The 24,290-nt window shown below is 37.1% G+C and overlaps 1 protein-coding gene across 6 annotated transcripts in view; it reads left to right on the top strand.

Moving 5' to 3' along the window:
- The first annotated feature begins 94 nt into the window (after positions 1 to 94).
- The window catches only part of LOC115447750 (protein bunched, class 2/F/G isoform), a 267,023-nt gene continuing 242,827 nt past the window's right edge, over positions 95 to 24,290 (top strand). For 2 of the 6 annotated variants that reach the window (XM_037442950.1, XM_037442952.1), the window contains exon 1: positions 1,494 to 4,455. In XM_037442950.1, the coding sequence (XP_037298847.1) occupies positions 1,748 to 4,455 (2,708 nt within the window). In that variant the 5' untranslated portion in view covers positions 1,494 to 1,747. Of the gene's footprint in view, positions 223 to 1,493; positions 4,456 to 24,290 lie in introns of those variants that run through there. The other 4 variants (XM_030174958.2, XM_030174957.2, XM_030174960.2 and 1 more) reach the window with 3 other exon arrangements.

The raw sequence follows: 24,290 nt of genomic DNA, 5'->3' as shown, positions 1-24,290 counted from the left end.
CGCGGCGGACGTCGCTCGGTACACCAATTTACAAATAATAGCAAATTACCTTCGTTTAAGAAGTGTCACGGCGATTGGTGGGGATGTTGACTAAATCGGCTGGCGATCCGAAGACCTTGCCGGTAATGGTTGGGGTCGGCCTGGGCGCTACTCGATATGCGCCTTTAGTTCCACGTCGAGACGCCACTTGCGAATTAGCGCCAACTTGTCCCGCTGCCGAATGTAAGTTATATTTCATTATATTTGGCCAACAATACGCTGTTTACATACAGTCGACTGCAGTTAGTGTTAACTGACACACGTGACACGACGCACAAGGAACACCTCATTTACTCATCATGTTTGTTTACTGGCGATATTATAGTTATTGTATGAAGGTGTATCATTGTCATGTCACTCATGAAACAATATTCTCCTTGTCCTTCAAAATATATAACTCTAGAGTTAAAATATTATTTCCCATAGGTACCTACATAACTCCTTATTATCGTTATGCATGCTATAGAATTTTAATTAAACATTTGCAAAAGTAATATTATTTTTGCAAAAGAGTGTAATTTACTATATTTTTCATATGTAAATAATAAAGACTATATATTTTTTTAATATCTATATTTTTTAAAGACTACAACTAGGTATGACGACGTTAAAAATACAAAAGGTGACAAAGACAAAGGTTTTTTTTTATCTATAAGAGTATTTTAATGTACATACCAAGTAAGTATGTAATCTGTATCCACCAAACAATACTATTTAAAAAAGTTACCTAAATATACACACCGGATTATCTTATTTTATTCATTGATTGTTCATTAAAACATAGGTACTATTATTAGTTACAGGCTAAAATAAATTAGGCACTACCGACTAAATGAAGTTGTAACGAATAATAATTAGTTTATCTATTATGATATAAGGTTCAATTATATCTAAAATAACTGATCGTATAAGAGAAATAATCAAATTTATTTTGTAACCGTTTGAAAACTCGTTTTTTCAAGTACTTTTTATCTTAACAGCGCCATCTGTTAGAATTTTATTGCATACTATAAAATACTTTTAGTTATAACTGCCCTCTACTGGGCAGTAGCTTCATAATATAAATAATGATACCATATTTTCAGTCAAAATCATTGTATGTTACTGTAATGATTTAACAAATTATGTAAAATAAACTCACCTTAGACACTAACTCATAATTATTTACCCTTTCTCCTTTTGTATTTTATAACAAGGATAAAAGATATTGAACGCATGAATCCAGAATGCATAATGCATACTGGATTCATTCTACTTGACACAAATATTTGTCTATACATTGGCAAAAATATAAATGTGCAATTTTTTATATTATGTACAAATATTTTTCATAATTCATTTTTTATTTAGATGCTCTGTGATATAGTATTACATGCACAAACACTTGCTTTTAATGCCATCTAGCGACCATAGATAATATTTTAGACGATTGGTCTAGAATGTCTATAGTCTACTGCAAATTGTCAACCATAATGCATTGCGCATAAATGGCCGCCATGTTGCTGCCGTCTGAAAGATGTTCGCAACTGTGTGTGTTTACTAATGAATTTTAAGGACTTTAATAGTTAAATTACTGTGTTTGTGAAATTGTGAGTGTACAATGATTTTCTATTTCATACATTGTTGTGATTGAATAGTCTGTCAAATGTCTCTGAAGCCAATAAACAGTGAAATTTCCTTTAGATAGTCATTCGGTTCGGACGGCATAATGGCTGACAATCTGATTCAAAAGTCACATAAAACTAGTGAGAAAAACAAGTATAACAACGTCGTACACCGAACAACGAGCGAATCTCTTCGGCTGAACGAGTCGGAGAAGGGAGTGACTCACCCGACAAGTCTTCAGGCCGCCCATAACCCAAGGAAAATATCTTCATTTCAGATCACCAGTGTGACGGTCGGCTCGCGAGTGAGCACCGATGCAGGCGAGGACTCCGCCGACGATCTAGATGAATCTCACACCGACGACATATCGAGAGTGACAGACATTGAGAATGAAACACCGAGTTTCTCAGAGGACACGTTCTCTAAGGACGACGTGTTCTACAACGCGTCGAGCGCATCTCTAGGCTGCGCGCCCGTCATTCCGACCAGCTCGCAGTACGGGCTCGCCATCGTCGGCCAGGACAACGCCAACAGCCAGCCAGGGGGAGCAGTGCCAAATAGTAATAATACTGAAGTGAATGACATGCACGTGAGCGTCACCAACGCCGGCGCCGGCAGCATCATCAATCTCATTGGAAATGCGAAACCGCAAGAAGGTATGAAAGAAATACAAGAACATGTCAGAAACGAAAGGTTTAAAGTCGTCAAAATCGAGAGCACGGAGCCGTTCCGCAGAGGCAGATGGATGTGCATGGACTACCTGGACCACACCACTCAGCAGAATGCGCCCATCACGCTCAACAATAATTTGGATGTGTCTGACACCACAACGCTGCAGGCTCCTGACAGCGGTGTAGTGATTAACGATAGTCAACATGAGGAAGTGTCTAATGATCTGACAAATAAAGTGCCCAAAGATCTTCAAGGTAATGCACCTACTGTACAACAATTGGAGCAAGCCCTGCAAAAGCAGTTTCCGATGGCATCTCCTGGGCAATCTTTGACGCAGCCTATTAATGTAGTCCAGCAACAAATGCCTGTGTCCCAGTCAGTGTCGGTGCAGTCACCCCCTCTAGAAATGCCTCAACAAATGCCAAATCAAAATATGCAGACAAGTCAGCAAGTGGGCCAGCAACACCCACAGAGCATGACTCACATCTCAATGCAGAATGCTCCACAAACTCATCCGCAGCCTCCGCAGCAGCAGCAAGTGCAACAAATTCCTCAGAGTTTTCCGCAACATCAGTTGCAACAAGTCATAGCTCAGTCACAGGGAATCGCTATGCAGCAAATTCCTATGCACCAGCAAATGCCACAGCAAATGCAACAGATGCCCAACCAGCAAATGCAGCAGATGGGCCAGCACATTCCCCAGGCTCAAATATCTAACATGCAACAGATGCAACAACAGATGCCTCAGATGCAGCCCATGCCGAACCAAGGGCAGATCCCTCAAGTGGCGAGTCAACAACCCCAGTTGCAACAGATGCAGATGCAACAGATGCAGGGACAACCAAACCCTCAGCAATTACACATGCAACAAGCACAGATACCCAGCATGGGACAGAGCCACCATTTGCAAAGTCAGCAGTCGATTGGAGCCCAACAAGCTCAGCTGCAGCATTTACCCAGCCAGGCTCAAATACAAGCTCTGCAAAATCAACAGCTTCCCAACCATATACAGCAAATGCAAATACCTCCGCAGTTGGCTAGTGCTAATCAGCAGATACCACAGATGCAAACTCAAATGCACCAGCTGCCATCTCAGCCACAACAATCTGTAGTGCCCGGCATGCACCCTCAGATGCAACAGCAAGGAATGTCAGGGGTACAACAGCAATACAATCAAGCTGTCAGCCAGCAGCCTAGTGCTCAGCCCATGATAAGTACAAGCATGGCCTCTTCTCAGCAGCAGATGGTTCCTTCGCAGCATACGGTCCCTCAGTACCACACTCAACAGTCACAGATGAGCCAACAGGGCCAAACATTGCCACAAGAGGTGCTCTCAAGTATTGTCACATCACAGCAAGGTGCAACTCTTCCCACTAACCTCCAGCCGATGGCCACTCAACCCCAGGGCTCTACTTTGCCCGCGAATCTCCAAAGCCTCGCTGGACAGCAACAGGCGACGACCGTGCACACCATGGCTCCTCAGCAGGGGAGCGTGCCTCAAGGGAACTTGCAGATGATGACCACGGCGCCTCAGAATATGCAGATGACTCTGGACGGGAATCAGCCGAGTATGCAGATACCCGTCTCAGATCCTATATTCATGCAGCCGACGAACGTGGGACAACAGATGCCGGTCGGGCAGCACATGCCGCAGCAGAACATGTTGCCGCAGCAGGTGGGTGGGCAGGCGCAGATGGGCGGCGTGCAATATGTGCCCAACCAGCCCGTGTCGATGGCGCACCAGAACATTCCGATGTCGATGCAGCCGAGCATGCCGGTGGGGATGGGTGGCGCGGTGCACCCGAACGTGGTGCAGTCTCAGAGCAGCATGGGGCTCGGGTACGGCGGCGTGGTGCCGGTCGAGGCGGCGGTGTCGGGCACCAACTCGCCGGTGGTGTCGTTGCCGGTGAGCTCCACCGCATACGTGGCGAGCGCGCCGCAGCCGGGACACGATAGCCAGGGCTTCGGCAGCCCCGTGAGTGCAGTGGTGCACGCGGTCAGTGGCGCTGTCATGAGCAATGTGAATGTGAGTGCGTGTGATAGTGGTGCTGGCGAGGTGACTGCCGACGCGCTGCAGGCGGGCGACACCGGCGACGGCAAGGAGGACCTCCAGCCACAACCCACCGCCGATGATGAAAGGTCAGTCACAATACATGCTACTTATCAGTTGCTTATAATGTTATGTATAACTTACAACTACAGTAATAGGCAAGATTTTAACTATATTCCAATTAAAAGTTATGTGAGACATTTAAATGACTGCTGAGGCTTTATGTAAACTGATAAATATGTTACACTTTTTACATACATACTTACTTGGATACCATTAAAATACTAAAATTAAATGGGGAATAATATATAGTAATAAAGTAGAAACTAAAAATATCCACAAGAATACATAATATTCCTCATACTCTAGTAATTTTTGTGGTCACTGGAATATATTTTACCAGACAAGTTTTAAATGTAAATGCATACAAGTTTAATGTTCACTAATAGTTCACAAGACAAAACTGTTACAGACTCATAATCAATTTACTATGTAAATTGACATTTCAAAGCTCAAAACCCACAACAGTCATAATTCCTCAGATCTTGTGGTCTCTTACTATTGTAAGCTTTTTTTTTTCACTTGCTATTTGAATTATTTCAAGAATTATATTAGACAAACACTTACAATATCCAATTTTAATTTAATTTCCATTTAATATAGATATATGCTATTGTAAGCTGAAATATGGTGTTTTGATTCATTGTACTACTAGGCAACGGAGCGCATTAACATATGAGACAATATTCCCCGTATCACCAACATGTGATACAATTAAAAACTGTTAATCATGAGATCTTGGAGACATAGATAATGATATAAATCAGTGTACTGTTTATCTACATATAAATTATAGCCATCTCACAATATTGTTATTATTGGTAAATAAACTGACTGTGACCGAGTTCCTTAATAATAAATCCTTATTCTGAGTCGGGTCGTTTAGAAAGTGTATTATCTTGTAGAGCTTATCAGATACAGATTTACTAACACATTAAGTTGGTGCTACAATATTGTTTGTAATCACCTAATGGTATTGCTGAGTTTGTTCTTATGTACTTTTACCTGTGTTATTTAATTAATTATTTATTTACATGAACAGTCATAACTAAACCTATACTTAGCTAATTGAAATATATATATTTAGAAAAAATATTGGAGAGGTAAATGAACAAGATTAATGAATTTCTTTGTTGAGATATATATTTTTTATTGTAATTTGCCAATCTAGAGCTTATATTGTGTCGATAACATAGAAAATTTTCATGTCATTAATAGTTACATTTGTAATGATGTTCCCTTTTAGATTACACTTAAGCCTAAATATTTTTAAATGCAAAATGGGATAAGCATCTATAAAAAAAATACATCACTTTAGATGTATTTGAGTACATAATCCAAAAAGAGGATTCTATTAACGAGGAATAATGTAATTCTTTTTTTAGGTCAATGCAATGGTGACAAAATATGGAACGGTCCCATTAAAAATAAGATTTGTAATATATGATAATTTTAATCATATCACTATAGATCAGATGGATATATGTGTAATATTTCGTGTATTGATACCTTGCAGTATATCTGCGTGCACAGAGGGGCGATAATTGAGTAAACAAAGCCTCTTAGCTCTGTTTATAACATGCCGGGACCAACTTGGCATCGAATACATTTATAATAATATCAGCCCTGTATTATATTATATGCAGTCCCACTGCTGGGTACGGGCCTCCTTTGCAAATGAGAGGGATACATTGAAGAACTCAAAATGTTTGCATTTAATATCTTAGAGATATCTAGGACCAATCGATTCTGATTAATGGCACATGCTTTTAGCCTAGCGAAAGAAAGTTGCCATTGTCGTAAGTAAAATATACACCTAATATCTATTATCCACTCATTGTACCATCAGCAAGTGACATAAATCTTTTATTTTCAATGAGAAGTGTGGGGGGAAGGCTCACTGCGTAGTACTGTGTACATTACGTTTATTAATTAATCTATTAATTCTATTTCTTCCCCTATGGATATGTTTCAATTAAGTTTCTGTACATGCAATTATGTTGTTGAGCGGCAACAAAACCGGCACTTGCGCAGATTTCTCTCGACGCGCCGAGCCGCGCCGGGCGCGGGTTCACGAGGCGAGCGAAACCCGTATCTATTTGCGAAAATAACTCATCCGTAGACAATGGTAGTCGTTTTGTTCACTTTCGTTGATCGTTCCCGCCGTCGCCGAGCGGAATCCGACGTCCCTTTGATGCTGTTTATTTGCGCCTCGTCCTGCGACATAAATAGGTGGTTGACACGAGTTGTGCATACGGCGCAATGCGCATGGTGCGCGCCGGTATGCGCCGCCCGCCTCTGACTCACGCGCACCGCAATGCTACCACCGCAGGCCGCAGTAAAAAACAACCGCCGTGCCACCGTTTTCGACTGGCCGATCTAACGTTCGAGTTTGTGTTAACCGTTTTTTCGCTGAATCGATGATAGATTTCTCTCAATTGTCATGCCGCTTGCTCCTTTGTGTCGCGGCCGCATATTGCGTTTACTGGGAAACGTTCGATTGTGAACGAAATATATTTATTGGGGTCACGTTTAATTAACAACGATTTGTCCGAAACTAGCCTCGCTCGGACTGCATTCCTTTTGCAGTTGCCGTGTAAAACAACATTTATATGTAACTTCCTAGTATGCATCAAGCCGCAGAAAAGTTGAAATAGGCGCCAGCTGATCTACGTCACCGGCTCGTTGGTAATCGAGTACAGAAACGAAGGTCGTGAAACCCGAACCTTCCACTCGCTTCTGATCGACTAACATCACTGATTTCTGTTGTGCACGCAAAAAAACACTATTTCGGTATTGGGATACTGTAAAAATGTCGAAATTAAATTTATTTACTTATTTGGAAGATAGAAACTATTAAAACTGTAGTTTACAAGTTACTGCTTATATAAAGATAATGTTAAAATTATACGCATTTGGATGCATTCGTTCTGGCACATTAGTCACTTGTTTAAATGCATTGTTCAACGAGATAACAACTATTTATTTACAACGTTTAAAAATCGAAGAGAGATGTTGTGTTCTCAAAATAGCTGCCGTTATTTTATAGCCCGCTAAGATTCCTCGAGTTTTTTCAATAGCCCATTGTCTAAATGTACTGTTTTTAACTTGTATCCATTCATGGAATCATTGTTGCTGCGCCGTGTAGTACTAACACAACGCAGATAAAGTCACTTACTTATACACATGATAATGCGGTTTATCACCACAACACTACAGAGACAGTGTCTTATTTATAATACTTTAGAAGAAAATAAATAACCCAGTTTATCTTTTAATTATACCATTTAATAGTATGAATTTTAATTTAAGTAGCATACATAATATATCATGTCATAGAACGGAAATAATCTTAGTTAGATGGTATGTTAATTGGACTTTTGCCTGCCCCCTCGGCGATAACGTCGTGAGCTTAACTTTGTTTAGTTTAGAATAATACTGTAATGTCTATTTTTGTCAATATCGCAAATATTTTGGCATTGACAATAATCTACAAGTTATATTAACAACTATAAATATAGTAAACGGCACAAACAGTAGTTAAAGACGTCACAATAATGAATACATGCTTATAATTATAAGACGGAACATGATGTGTCCTGATTTCGTCCTTGTAGAAATTAACAGAGCGACATGTAAATTACTGCCGGTACACTCGTGTCCTAAAAGAAATTTACATAATTCCTGCTATAAGGAATTGGAAATTTTCCCTTCATTTAGAGAATTCATAAAAATCGCAGGTTGGTAAAGGTTTGTTTAAAGTTTATTGACAAAAAGTGTATGTGTAAATTAAGTTGTTGACAATTTGAGAGAATCATTGACGCGCGCGCATTTTCTACTCTGCGATGCAATCTATTGGCGTGTCTTATATCGGTGAAAGTGGATGCACAAAATGCCTGCTTACCGGCGGTCTCGTCCGTTCGACATTGTCACATAAGGCGATAATTTTCATTGTAAATTGTTCAAATTATTTAGGAAATAGAAACTTTTACGCTACGCGGCTTTTGTTTATTGTGTTTCTAGTATTTACATTTAATTATATCTATTTGTTCCACAAATAGACTCATTTGTAATTGAAATAAAAAGTTGTATTGTTAGGTAATTGAGTGGCATTTGACGGACTCGTCATGATGGCTAACTACGTCAAAGCTAACCGATAAAGTAATTTAGTGAGTTGATACGTCCAATGCACTCACTGCACACGTAAACTGCGCGATAACATTCTGTGAGGTCACTACAATTCCACGCCATAACTTTTCCGTTGCGCCATGTACTATGTAGCGGTCATCGCTTACTGTTCAACAATATTTGCATCATGTCCAAATAATTCATTCAATCTACTAACAATCAACTATCTCTTGTAGTAATGTTATTGTATCGCGAACGATCTAGAACTGATGATTAAATTTATACTATACATATTATATATGTTCGATTGTTGTGAAAGATTATTCATGAATGTAGAAATAACGTCTAAATCATCACTAACGCGATAATAATAAATCTGTTCTACAGTGTGGCCTACAATAATTATAATATATTATGTTGTGTTGAGCGCCATACGTTGCGTTTGTTGTCAAACAAACAGCTGTGGTTTGGCGGTGCGTGACGCTGTGCAAGGACGTCCACGGCTTAAAAAACATTCCGATACGCGCGTGCAATCCGTTTGACTGCCACTTTTTCACTTATCGACTGGCGACAAAGACTATTTTTTATACTTTACTTTTCTGTTCCCAAATAGATCGGACAAAGGCTTGGCAATGTCGACATTTCTACTGTTTTTTTTTATTATTAAACAACTAAAACACTTCAGTTTCCTTTACCCTCAAATATTCCTATATTTTATTACTCTTGTAAAGGTGTGTTTCATACGTTACGAAGAAATTTTATTTGGCTGTCATCTTACTGAACAGCTAATGTAAGATACCTACTACTTATTTTTTTTACCATTTATTTGTGGGCATAGATTAGAGTGTGAATTTTGTATTTGGTCGGCTTATACATTATGTGACGAATAGCATTTAATCGGAAGTTGTGAAACACACGTAAATAAATAAGTATATCTGATTTTACTTTCATTGCGGTCTGAACTTGTATTCTCCATAACAATTTAGATTTTGTTCGGAATTTTTAAACACAAACTACATCTTAATACGTTTTATTTTAGTATTTTTTTAGTGATCGTAACTAAGAAATTTCATCATCATAAAAAATTATAAAATCAGCATCAAGAAGACGGTCCCTTAATGACTTATTAAAAATTCCTTATTTTAAACGCAAGAGAATCCACGCAGTTTGTTGTAATGAGCTGAGTATGGTTACTCGCATTACAGCTGTATGTAACATATATTTATGTGAGACATTCTCGGTAGAACTCGATGCAATCCGTAGGGTTTCGCTAGTTTCGATAGTAAATGTGGTTGGCGTTTGCCCAAAAATATTACCCGCCAAGCATACCATTAAGCGGAAAATTTGACAACATGTAAAATATCTGAAGTACCTACTTCATACTGACCAACTTGAACTTTATGTACGTTATATTAACAAACAAACGTTTCGTATATTAACTAGAGATGCCACGAATAGTTGATTGGCCGAATACCGAATACCGAATATTCGGCAACGCTGTCGGCCGAAGCGCCGAATATTCGGCCACCGAATATTCGGCACGATCCTTACAAGTGGTGGTTAGCAAACGAAAAACAATACCCAAACCTTTCGTAATTTGCTAAAGTGTATCTTTCTTCTCCTGGAAGTAGCGTGTATAGTGAGAGGTTATTTTCTGAGGCTGGTATCATTTACGATGAAAAGCGTAATCGTTTGCTACCAATAAATGCTGAAAAGCTTGTTTTTATCCATCACAACTTACCACTGATCAATTTTAATTACTAAAGAGTTGTTATTTGGAAATAAATAGATAATTTTGAGTAATATAATGTGTCTTTTTTTTTCATTGATTTGCTATTCGGTATTCGGCCGAATAATACGTATTATTCGGCCGGATACCGAATAGCTTAAAAGTGGCCGAATAGTGCCGAATACCGAATAGCTGCCGAATATTCGTGGCATCTCTAATATTAACCCGTAATGTCCCACTTCCTAACTTATCATTAGGGGTTTGATTCATAACCCACCACGGTAACGCGCTGAGGATAGAAGGACCGCCGGCATCTCGTTTTTCTCCGCAGCTATGCATTCAGTGAGTGACATTAGCATGGACCACCAATTAATATTTTATAATTTATAATCTAATCTAGTAAGACTTTTAGTTTTCTAATTTGTGAAATGTTATAATTAGCAGATTATCGATGTATCAAGCGCTTGCTACTTTCATATTTTAAATTATGTATCGACCGTCTGGTGTACACGTTTGCGCAATATATTTTCTTTTCTACCCAACTGCGGCAGGAAGGAAAGGATTTTGATCTCACTAGCTCTGTACACATATATACACGTATAATAACGAGATAATATATGTTACACGGCACAGCTTAAATGAACCCTATTTGCAAACAAGCGAAAACAGATTTTTTTAAACAGGAATATTTTTGATTCATCGACTTAAATGTATTCATTTTGAATATTTATTATCATACGGTTGATAGGCTTATGTGTATTACATATATAAATTTATTCATATTTGTATGTTTACAGTTTAGAAATATAACATCGTATGTATTGGAATTTAAGATTTGATCTGTTAATTCTTGTTTGTACTACAAGGCCTCGTCACGGCAAAAAAATTATGATTATTTGTAAACACGTTAAAGCTCATAAAAAATATATTAGGTCGTTTCTAATATATGTCTTTATACAGTCATACGTAGAGTTTAATTTGGTCGGTCTAAAATTGATAGTATTAGTTGAGACTGCAGTATTGAATCTCATAAACCCCGCTTATTACACTAGCTACCATGGACTTATAACTGGAGCACAATGTTTTCAAACTGCTTCTTACCAGCAGAATTAGAGAAAGCAATAATTTGACCTACTCTCTCGTATCCTACCACGTAATTCAGTTAAGTTCAGGTGGGCCAAGTTAAATTGCGCATACTATATGTTTTCGTGCTAATAATTATCGAAACAAAAGGCTGGTGGAGCGAAGGATCGAGCACGCATTCCTCGCATACCACGGCGCCACTTAAACAATTAGCGCCGTGACCTTCGTTATTCGGATTAATTACGATATCATGAAGTTTATAATAATTGCAGTACGCGTTCGGGCGAGGCTATTTACAAATAAACTGCATGCGCCTCCTTAGACGGCGGCGGCGATGCGTGGGCAGGTGATAATTGGCGGTGACACACGGCTGCTCGCATTGTCAAGTGATCATATAAGTGATATACAGCGCACGAGCTGATTTGTATAACCCACGTAGATTCCACGCGGTTCCGAAACAAGGTATCACTTAAAAATCTTTCAGGATAAAAATAAAATTTAAGATTTCTTAGTATATTACATAACCACAACTTTTATAATAGAAGGTAGGCAGAGGGACAATTAATTCACCCGCAATTAATTGTCAATAATATATCTGTGCCATAGTGTGATAGTATTTCACCATAAAGGTCAGTCGACTAGTTAATTCGGTTTTTACAGCACTAATTAACTAGAAACACAAATTTGCTTTGGGTTGAACAGAGATTATTCAATATGACCGATATGTATTCACGGTGTTCCAGGCTTGTAATATTGGCGTTGTACGTTACAATAATGTTCCTCGTGAAATATAGTTATAGAGAATACAGACTGTGATGTTAAATTTTTATCACATGTCCCTTTATAGGTATATGGATATGAATATGGATGCATATGACGTGCTGTTTATTTGCCTCCGATAACATTCTGCAATAAAAACTTAATCTCTTTGTAGATTCACGCTACGCAATACTCGATGTAATGGCGTGTCTTTTTTAATAGGACAGTATAATTGCTAATTAAAATATGATACTAATAAAAAAAATAGAAAACCTTTACCTAACTGAAAATGTTAACAACCCCCGACACAAAAATCTCTAAAAAGTAAGAAATAAAAAGTGTGTTCATCAGGTTAAGATTGTCATATCTTAGAAATACCACCGAAGTAATAGTATACCATATTCAAAATCAATCGGACCATTGAAAATAAGAAAAGAGCTCATGGTCTTTAAACGCCTGAATAGGTCGTATTAAAACCATCACAATCACATTAGTTTTCAAACAAGACAAAACCGCATCAAAATCCGCTCATTCGTTTGTGAGCTACGAGGCCACAGACACGTGTAGATACACACCTTAAACTTATTACGTCCCCTTTCCTCCGTCGGGGGTTAATACAACAACCTAATTATATATACGTATTTTTAACAAATGGGTAACTCAATTTTGACTTAAAAATTGTTTTAAACATAGGTATAGATTATTTACATGTTTTTACAATTGACACCAATGCTCTAGTGCTCGTGACGTAAAATACGATTAAAATTGTTCGATGAGTGATGGTTATAACCAAATGTTATGCCATTAATCAAAAAAATGTATTATTACTTGTATTAGCAAGGCTAAATCTCCAGTTACTTAAAATAACCTTCGCCTAAATAAAAGGGTTAACTCTGTCGAAGCAATACCGTGTAATTTAATGTAAATTTGTACAATTACCTACCAAAAACTTAGAAAATCCTAAAACGGTGGATTTGTTTGGATATTTTTAATGCGCAATGTATATTTAGCTAAAGTTCTATCACTGAATAGCACGTTAGACTGACATTACGAAAATAGATGTTTGCTAAACAACTAGTTGTGAACAAATTGCGCATAACGGCCTGTTAAAATCTTAGGTCTAGATTTGAATAACAAACTATGATTGTCAGTCAAAAAGCATTCAGATTTATTAATTTGAAATATACCTACGAAAAATATTGCGATGACTCAAAAAAAAACACCGAGAAACTTTGATTCGTAATGTTCAATAGATTTCAGATGTTATATATGTTAAATAAGGACGATTAAATTAAATTATATACATTATAAGTGTTGAAATATATACTGCTTAGGTACGTAGACGTACGAAATGCATTTCCTTTGTAATGTATAAAGTTGCCGTCCTCAGCCTGAAAGTATAATAGAATTTCTTAAAAGTTGGTATGATATTATTTTTCCTAATAATTCTGCGGCTTCGTTAAAAGCATAGCCCAATGCAGTTTCATATTATTCTAGTCGGCGCTGAAAACGTAAGCCCCATTATTCACTCTCCTTTGTTCCATTTATACTAGCATATCGGGATATTTTTGACGACACGTTTCAATATTGTGGTGCTATATTCGATAATGTAAAAGCGCACCATAAAATTTCACTGATGAATATCTATATTATATTGCTCACCAAGCAGTCTTCAGGAAACCACTACGATTTAAGCTGTCAGTTCGAAAAATCGTAAACTTTATCGTTGATCGGTATAAAATCGATGCAATTTAAACCGAACCGTTCAAACGTATCAATTTCTCGTAGCGCGGACTTTTGTAATTTGAAAACTGTCCAACAGTAATACAATGCCTAACCAAAGCTTGCGGTATTGGCAGGTACATATAGGAGTGCCGATTGTTCATTAAAGCACTCGACAATGCGAGTTCAACCCTGAAGAACCAGTAGTGGTGATCGGTGGCTGGTTCAGATTGCGGGTTTTAGTTGGATTCGAACGATGCACGTAGGAGACAAATGTCATCAACTTGGAGCGAAAATTGCTTATATTTGTCTTCTTAAAGACCTTAAATTACATTTTGGCCATGGAAAGCACACTAAAAAAATGGCACAATGAATATTGTTTGCAAAATCCTTTTGTTCGTAGTAAATTTGTATGTAAGCTTTTCCGGGTATTTCGTAATACTTCCCTGTAAACTTCGACAAATTGGGTGAGCGCTTTTTGTGTACTATATTACAAAGAATGGTTTTTTAATGGAAATTGTTCCATTAGTGAACGACCTACTTGGTGGTAATGAATTGTCGGTTCCTACGGGCAATTATGTAAAAATAATTTTTATATTTAAAATTTTTTGCCGTTTTTCTTTAGCTCTTGTCTCGATTGTAAATACCAAAGTAGGAAGTGTATTCATGGAGTAAGGGGAGCACTGCTGAAATAATCCGTAGGTTTTTGAGCTTAGCCTGCTGACACGGTGTGGAAGCGCGGAAACCATAACACGCGACCGATGGCAGTGGTGAATAAATTGCATCGTGCGAATTTTGTCGCAGTGCGTGCTAGCTTTATGGAGATCTTTAAAATAAAAAGTCTAACTTAGGAAATTCCTTAGTTAATAATATTTTTTTATCATGAGTTTCCTTTAAAAAAGGTGTTATAATTTTTATAAACATTTTTCATATGACCAGAATGGATCGCTTCACGAAGATGAATCGCGTGAAACATATTTTTTTTGCTTGTTTTACTCAGATTTAGATGTTTTGGAAATTTGCTTTATGGTTCATTCTAAAAGATTCATACATATGTCAATCTAATACGAGAATTTCTAATGTTTGTTGAGAATTCCAACCCATATCTATTGTTATCTTCAACACAATAATAACGCGAAAGAATTTCTATTGTCAACGTAATCGCGATATTATTCGATAAACGAGAATTAGTTGTACTCGTGACGTCGTGTGTCTCATGTGGGGTAAGCAAGCATGTTAGAAGAGATGGACTGTCGCGAGAAGACAAGTAAACTTTTCTCTTCATCTAATTTATTTTTTTGTGTTGATCTAAATTCTATGCACACATTCTCAGTAGTTCTATAACTCGTGTGTATCGAAAAGCTAACTAATATACATAACACAACTAAATGACTAATCATTCAGTCCACGCCCCTTTTTTTAGGGAAGAATACGTCTATTTCTCGCAAAAATGTCGTTGCAAGAATTGTATGCTGCCTCACAGTTCACATAATCTTAGCTAGCCGGATTAGTTAAACACCTGAATATCAGGCCGACGTTGCAGCAGCTAGACGCGTTTAATATGATCGCACATCGTACTCCGTTGATGTAATATTTTTATTAGCTTAGATTAGTAAGCACTTGTGAAATGTCAGTGATGCGCATTCCGAGATTAAAAGTGAAGTGTTGGTTTTATCTCGGAATGTGTTACATTTTAAGGAATTACTAACTGTGGATGCGGTGTTACGTTGTATTGGACTGGAGGCATATAAAACTATCTTAGATCATTTATGTTTTTTTATTGGTGATGTAACGTTTATATTATTTAGTTTTTAAATACCAATCTTGGAAAGATATTAATATACGAGCTGTGTGTTGTATAGAAATTTTATTCCGGGAAACAGTTTATTAATACATTTACAGTATATTTTATTTGTACTCACTAATGTATCATTAGTGAAAACGGTCAAGAAAGTAATGGTGCAATAGTTGGCGAATGATAACATTATTCATCGATAGCTGTCATTAACACAAATATAAAATATCACTACATGTTATGTGTCAATATCATAACACTTGCTTAGTTTGTGTAGTTTTAGAACAAAATAAATAAAAATAAGTGTATAACCTATGAACTATTGTATAATATTGTTTGATTATTTGTATGTATTATCGTCTTATTTAAAATTCCATAGATAAAAAGGATAAGACAAAAATACCTAAGCGGATTTATTTGGAAAGCACATTTTTTAACTTTTAATGATAAAAATGATAACAAATAATCCCATTATTTATCCATGATGTAATCCCCATGCTATGATTATACAAAATAAATATTCGCATGTGGTTGTTTTTTGTAACATTAATTTCCAAGTGCATATTATTATAGGGTAATTATTTAATTTGTATTATGTAACTTATATATCATGGCAGAGTGAAAAGCGCAGTGCAGTGCCTTTCTAACTCAAACCTGTGGTGTTTATGTTTATTGTGCAGTCGTAGTGGTTACTGTCAGCGAGCAACCATTCTTCGCGCAATAAACCCTATTATAGACAAACGAAGGCGCATGTGTGCTTTATAAATACTTATATAGGCTGTTTTGCAACATTTATTAATAACACGTATAAAATTATCCCACAAAGCGTCCAGTATTAACACAAACTATGTTATCAGTATCGTTCACGCTACAGAGACACTCCAGGCCTCGAATATGTGGCAAATACGATTCTTGATGGAATTTTCTTAACACAAACACAATATCAGATATCGTAACGGATATCCGTTTTCACCTATCTTCCATTTACTATTGTAGATCACTACTGACGAGTACGCGTCAAAGCGACAAGACGATGAAACGCTAAACTGGGTCGTGGTCGCATCGGTCTGACATGTGTTTACTAATAAGGGCTCCTTTAAAACGAGAGTTAGCAAAATATCACTAACTGAAAGAATTTACGCGGTCATAATGTAATTAAGGTACTAATATCAATAAGTTCCTTGTTTCGAAACCTCTGACAATCCACATAGTTTATCAGAGGGAATAGCCGCCCTGGTTCAATAATCTGATACAAGCGTGGTTAGTTATTGTTAAATATAATTGCTGTTGCAATTTGCGATGCAACGCGTTTTGACCCCTTGATCTCGTAATAACTAGTGTGTTTCTAATACTGGTCCACATTTCTGTTCGATGCTATTTATTTATACTCGCATTGCAGAGACTCGATTCGCTGCCGTTTGTAATTTTCTTAATTAGACATCTTTGCAATCCAAATGTATGTATTTACGTCGGTACGTGGACTTTTTATGCCCATATGTAACTCGTGTGCACTACAGGCAGCCTCGTGTATGTCTTGATCCTAGGCAGTGTAAGTAAATATAGTGCATCACAATTAGGCACGTCGCGTATCCTATGCGGATTTTATAGCTATTTAGTTTGCATTACAAGCAGAATGTATTTGATCCCTTCGCTGTCTCATGATGATATTACTCGAAAATGCAATAATATCCAATTGTAGGGTTGAGTATATTTTTTATTGCGCTGCCCGATATCAATAGTTGTAAGTTTCCATCCGACTGAAAGTTTAAGTCGATTACTATATTTATTAGGGTCTATGAGAAAATTATCTTAATAAAACTCATAATGTTTTCTTTTAAACCTTGAAATATATATTGATTGTAAAAAAATCGATGGATATATTTTTTCAAATTCTAAATACAAAAGAAATTAGTTAATTATATGTATGGACAAATTTTATAACAATGTAGATTCTAGATGCACAGACAATAGAGACTTGCAAGAGGATTCGTATTACAGTATTGCGTATGTATGAGTGTAGGAGTCAAATAGGGTTGAACGAGTACCGCCAGATTGGCTTGTTTTCATGACTATCGCAAAACTTTGACTTGTGGCTGTGATGGATCTATGTATCCCTCTGCTGACCTTTTATGTTAAAGTATTTTTTTTGTAAATGTGTATGTTTAATTGTTGGCTTTCAAGTATTGTTGGTGGTAGGATATACTTTATATCCGTCCGAAAAGAGGCCACCGTACACGAGGTGTAAAAATCCGCCATAGTAGTCCACATAAATTTGTTGCGCTCCGAGATCAGCCTGTGTATATTCCGTTTCAACAGGCCGGCATAATTGTGTCGACTGTCGAGGTATTCATCTTTCGCCATTCGACATTCTATTGGATCCCACTTACCGTCAGGTGCAGTGCGGTCACTTTTCCGTACCGTATATAAAAAAAAAAATATATTTGAATAACAATATTAAGGAACGGATAACTTGCGTGACTTTTCGTAACATAATTTGTCAGGGATGAATTCCTTAGAGAGATTTACAGAAGACAGGGGGACCGTCGTAAAATCCAAATCCTATTTACGTGTGTAGAAATGATGTTATCGTGGACGTAACGTGGGATCGATGTCACATTAGAGCGGAATAAGGGTTGGGGGAATGCGTATGGTAGAGGTAAATTTCATCGAATCCGCAGTGCTTGTATAACGTAGAATATGACGCATGGCCGAGCCGCGTCCGCCACGCCATCAAATCGCAATTGTAATTCAGGCGTCGCCAAAACGAATCGGAAACTTGCCGGAAACGTCCTCGGCGTGGCACGCTGCCAGTCCTAATGAATGTAAGAGCCATCCTTTCATAATTTATTGCGATAAAATCACCATAAAGTAGGTACTTGCATGCGTTTAAACGCAACAAATCTGGTCGACCGATGTGAACCGAGCACGATTGTCTCGACGCGACGCTCGACTCCGTTATGCACACGGGAATCGCGCTTGGAACTACAAGTAATAGACGTGGGAATGTATCTACTTAACATTTTCGTTTTGTAGAAGCATTTGCAATTCAAACTAAACACTTTATTAGTTGTACGGTACGGTGTCGGTGCGCCCAATGAAAATTCAAAGCTATAAATTGCCGATAAGCCGACAAAATTATGTGGTCGGTTGTTGAGAGGCGGCCGTTATGAATTTATGGTGTGTGCGAAGGTGTTCGGTTAGCGTTCGTTCCGCGACAGTACCTGTGACCCAGTAGCGAGGCTGCATTTGCTTTCCCGGCGATGAGCCAAGTTCATTGGCACCGTGCTCACCCGGCCGCCCCTCCGCCCCGCCGCCCCGCCGCGCGTCTGTCAAGCCTAAAAACTGACACGATATTACTTATACTCGGTAAATAGAAAGTAGTTTCGCTATTGAGTTCCAAAAAAAAACTAAACATTATCATATTTAAAAGCGAATTCTACTCACACACCTTATCACGAACCCCTTTCCAAATAAGGTGTTAACATCAGTGTTTTAGCTATATAATTACTTTTATTATGTTCTTTCTTATGTCATATTATTTGAGTATCTGCAACTAGATACCGAATGAATGTTGTAACTGGTTCTAATTTTTAAGTGAAGTTCGAAATTACAATGAATAAAGATTACATATACTTACTTTCCATTTGGCATTTACCTTACTATCGAATATTGCCCACTCTCCAGGAAAGTTTTATATAATTCACCCCCGAAGTGTTAAAATTTCCGATAAGAAGTTTACATTTAAGTAATCAGGACTTTCACGCGGGCTGAGCTGCGAACAAGCTAATATTACAAAACGAAGAATGTCTTGTTACGAATGTATCAACTAATGAAATCTAGACCCCCATTTGGTTCAAATAATGGTTACAAGATGCCTATTTCATAACTCAATTGTCTTATGTCACCGCTGATATTCTTCCAAATCAAATCTGCTATCAAATATCATGTTGGTATAATGGTTTTGTAAGTATTAGCATATTGCATAAGCGGCTATGTTTCCTTGTACTGAGTTAGGTGTATTTATTATTCAATTTCAAATTATGTGATGACAGCATGACTGCGAATAATGAGTTAGAATGTATGCAAGACAAACAGAATGAAATCTTATCTCTAAGCTGAAAAATCGTTAAGAATTTGGTATTTGTTTTATGCGGCTCATCTTCAAAAATCGATGTCATATTCTCATACAAATTTATATATTCTTACTAGGTACAGTTATGCTGTCGATTAGCTAATTATTACCACCTCTTATGACATCGGAATAAACGCAAAAACAAACTCGCTGCAAATTCTGTTTCATAATTACTTAAGTCAATAGTGAAATACTAACTCAACCCAAAAATCTTTTTTCTCAGAAAATGCAGTGTTTATTACAAACGACGGTATATTATACACAATGAGGCATAAAACTTAGCTTATCCACACGTCAAGATTATCAGTTATGGCAATTAGGGCAGTCGGTCTAGACTTCAGAATAAATAAAGCAACAACATAAGTTCACAAGCGTTGGTACAACTAGTGGTTGCATACTGTTACCAATAATATATCCGGCTTATAATGTGATAGGAGCGGACCTTCGCCAATCTCGATATTAATTCCAATTCCGAGGAAGTTGTGTGTGTTTAGAAATCAAGAATTCGAAATCATATTTACGTATCTAGATTTTAAAAACTCATCTTGTATTATATATTCATGCTGGTAAATGAAGCAATGAGACTATCAATAAGGATAAACTCAGGCCAACAATATGTAGAAATCGCTTAGGTCATTCTATACAAATCGATGAATGAGCGCAACTCGTTATCTGAGTAGTTTTGACTAATCGGATCCCATTTGCAATCAATGGGAATTAACATAAACAGCATCGTGGACGGATGCAGCTCTGATGGCGTTCCGGCCTCGAGAATACAAAATGTACATTTAAAATTCATATTGTGACACGCTCCCAATGCCCTTTTTGGTGTATACCTATAACGGTTGGCTATATTTTTTATCCTGCCATGGAACTGAATACTGATACTGCGCTGAGATGCACGACATCTAAAGTCACGATACTCATCGAAATTATTTCAGTCAGCTTTATTGGATGTCCACAAATCGCGACGCTTAGGAATTTGCCAAAATTATTCATCATATTTACAGTAGGATACAAAAACCTCGGTTATTATTTCAATAGCAACTCAGTATGATCTTGTGGGACATTGTGAATTTAAAAAGAATCATTAATCTCGCTATAAAATCTTAAATGTAATGTTCATTAGCGGTGATGTTTCCACCACTGAAAGTTCTATCTGGCTATTGTAGTTGTAAATGTCCTCATGTCAGAGATTAATTATCTCCGTAGCATATTATTTTGTCTCTCATTTACCGAGGGATATGCACCATAATTAATTTCTAAGTAGTATGTACTTTTTATTGGGTTAAGGACAATTAAATTTTCTCAGGGATATGTGATTTGTGTGCATCACAAACAAGTGTCTATGTGACTTTGACTTAAAGGAGATGTAGAGGCGGGTGTGGAATGGAACAACCTCTACTCAAAGTCGCCCAAGTCCATTTATTCTCGCCGAATAAAAGAAGTATTTGAATGTGGAGGATAAAGAAACTAAAACCAATCTCTCCTTACTTATAACATATATGGAAGTTTGATAGGGTTGATTATCTTATCTTCTCTTCTTTCTTATCTTCAACTAATGTTTGTATTTTTTAAGTAATTAACATAGGACTTGGGTGGGATAATAGAGTGATTTTTGAAAAACGTTCTCGCAGCAAACCGATGTTCTTATATTTTTGGCATCACTATAAAGTTTCGTTTTTTCAATTCGGAGGGTTCTAAACATTCCTTGTGTTTAGGTTCGTGAACGCATCCCCAATCCATTATGTACTTGCTTGCGAGCCGATATTTTGTTATAAACAAGAAACTAACAATGTTTTTTCTAATTGTTCCCATTATACCCATTGTGGATCCTAAGAAACATCCATTGATTAACTTTAAAAGTTGAATCCATAAACGAACAAAGCCAAGGTCACGGCGCGGCACCAGTTCGTACCACGCGAATTGTTGCTCTTAGCAGTTTTATCGGCTCCCGTACCTCTCTTTGTATCGATTTTGTAAAAATGGAAGTCCGTAGTTTTGTTTACGTTACGTTATCGATTAAAGATAACGTTTACCTCAAGGAAATAAGAAACGTGACTTTTTTCACTTTCACGTGCTAGTTAATAATAGATATGTTTTATAAAGAGAATTCATATTATAATTGTAAGAAATTTTCCATGAGTTGTTTGGATTAGTACGAGCCACGGTATTCCAGCAGTGCATATCGCTGTAAGTGAGGATGCCCCTCCATTTGCCTGAATAAAAGGAAGGTGAAATTTTCGTAAAACTATGTCTTAGCGGATGTCGATACGGAAACTATTTGTTTAATTTAATTATATTGGATTAAAGTTCCGGAGATTCGGTAATATAGAATGAGTGATATTTCTTTACGATCAATACATTACCAGTGTTAATTTGTCGTATTAATGAATTAAAATCTAAAAAACATACATACTTCATGCTTGTCAAAATATTTGCACCTGTCTATAAAATTGTTGCATAAAAATATATATATGCGTACGTACTTCACGTTGCAAAAAATCACGACTGATCATTGCATTGATTTTTTTTAAGTATAGTAAACATAAACTATAATTTAATTATGTATATTGAACATTTTGACAATCCTGCTTTTGAACAACTCTTTCGCGTATTTTTCACTAAAATTCGTATCAAATGTTTAGATGATAAACTAATTGTATATAGTTTGTATTATTCATAGAAATCTATATATTACTCACGCGTTACGAATACATTGCATTAGTAATTCATAAGTGATGCACATTTTCGTTAAATATAATACTATTCTTAGAACTTAATAACGTGTTACATGTAGTATATGTAGGTACTCGCTGTAGGTAGCCAAGTAAATACAGCTTTTTTTAGTCCAAATGTAATGTAGAGAGAAACAATGTTTCGACTGTCGGTAAAATCTTTAAATTACTTTGTACACGGGATACCGGCTGGCCCCGGAAGCCGGATCGCGACACGCAACGAACAAATGTTGAAAAAATGAACAAATTTCGTCATATTAAATTTCGTCATATTAAATTTTAAAGGCCGAAATATCCATGATTATTAATTATTTTTACGTTTTTCTTTCAACTGCGAGAACTAATCACTAACTAGACGTGAATTTAAATCCTTTACTTGCCAATACTTGTTTAGTTACCCAGATTAAAGTCGAAACAAAATGTATGAAAATGGACCTTGAGGTATCGCCTTAACTGTAAGTGTGCAATCAATTAAAATGCACATCGTTAAAAGTAAAAGATTTTAATCACGATAAGCGAGTTGATTTCTGTATAATGAGTGCGGCATCTAGACTCACTTCCACTCCCAGTTCGATATCTAATAGTTGTTTCTCACGTAAGCGTCGGATATCTACGATCGTACTAAAAATATCGATGATTGGAATTTTCATCGCCAACAAAGAATGCTATACTGTCATACAGAGCTTTCACATTGACCGATAACGACACCGACCCGACGCCTACACGACAAAGATCGGCAGGTATCATACATTTGCCACTGCTCTCTTTAACTTGTCAGTTCCGTGACCGATACCGTCGCCGACAATGCGAGCCAATATCGGCACCGATAATAAAGCTAACTAATTGATTTGTTTGCAAGTGTAATTTTTTCCTTGAATACACTTGTAATTGCTGTATGTTATTGATCAAAATATTTACGAACGCGTGCGTCTATGTTAAAAATAATGCGAAGTTTGTATAGTGCATTAAATAAATATACGGTGCAATGTATTAATTATTATGTTTTATTGACCATTCAAATGGTCGTTGGAATAGTCTAGAAATTAACATTATGCTTAATTGAATGTACATACATAATTATTATTACAGGATAATGTATAATGATCGCGGCTCAAACTAAGCAAGCGCATGTTAGAAAATGGAGGAATGTCGACAGAGCTGCCGACAATGTGTCGGTGCCGTTATCGGCTAATGTGAAAGCGTCTGTACGGTCCGCGTTGACGTCGATTCGCGTGCAATAAAGCTCGCCGCTCGTAAAATTCACCTGTTGAGATGTATCGGACAGTTTTCGTTTGCTTTCTTTCTCGGCAGCGGACCGGTAATTAAGTACAAGGCGATCTCGTGTCTCGTGTATTTTCGGGATGCGTCTCGTCAATGCAAATAAATGAACGTTTTTCTAGACATCGTCCAAGGTTACTCTCGACCTACATAATGAAATTTTCTGGCAATATTTTGACGACGTGCTACTATTTAGTTTTTATACTGTTAAATTTATGATTTTTTACCTGCGTGTTAGTAATTTCGTTTTTTATTTATTCATATTAGAAGAGTAGGTTTAATATGATGATTGCTTAATAATGATAAGCAACACAAGTAATAATGGCCAATATCGTTGCAACAAAAAACTGAAAAAATTTTACCCAAGGACTGCACCATTCATCTTAAAGCATTTTTCGTCAAATGACATGAGTCATGGTGACCATCCATTGCATATTATAACATACCTTTACCCTTCAGAACATGACAGTGTTTTCTTACTCCTGTTTGACTACGGTAAT

The sequence above is a fragment of the Manduca sexta genome, chromosome 25 (assembly GCF_014839805.1).
Source record: "Manduca sexta isolate Smith_Timp_Sample1 chromosome 25, JHU_Msex_v1.0, whole genome shotgun sequence".
Lineage (NCBI taxonomy): Eukaryota > Metazoa > Arthropoda > Insecta > Lepidoptera > Sphingidae > Manduca > Manduca sexta.
Note: the sequence above shows the minus strand (reverse complement) of the source record. Positions and strands in the feature narration are given on the sequence as shown.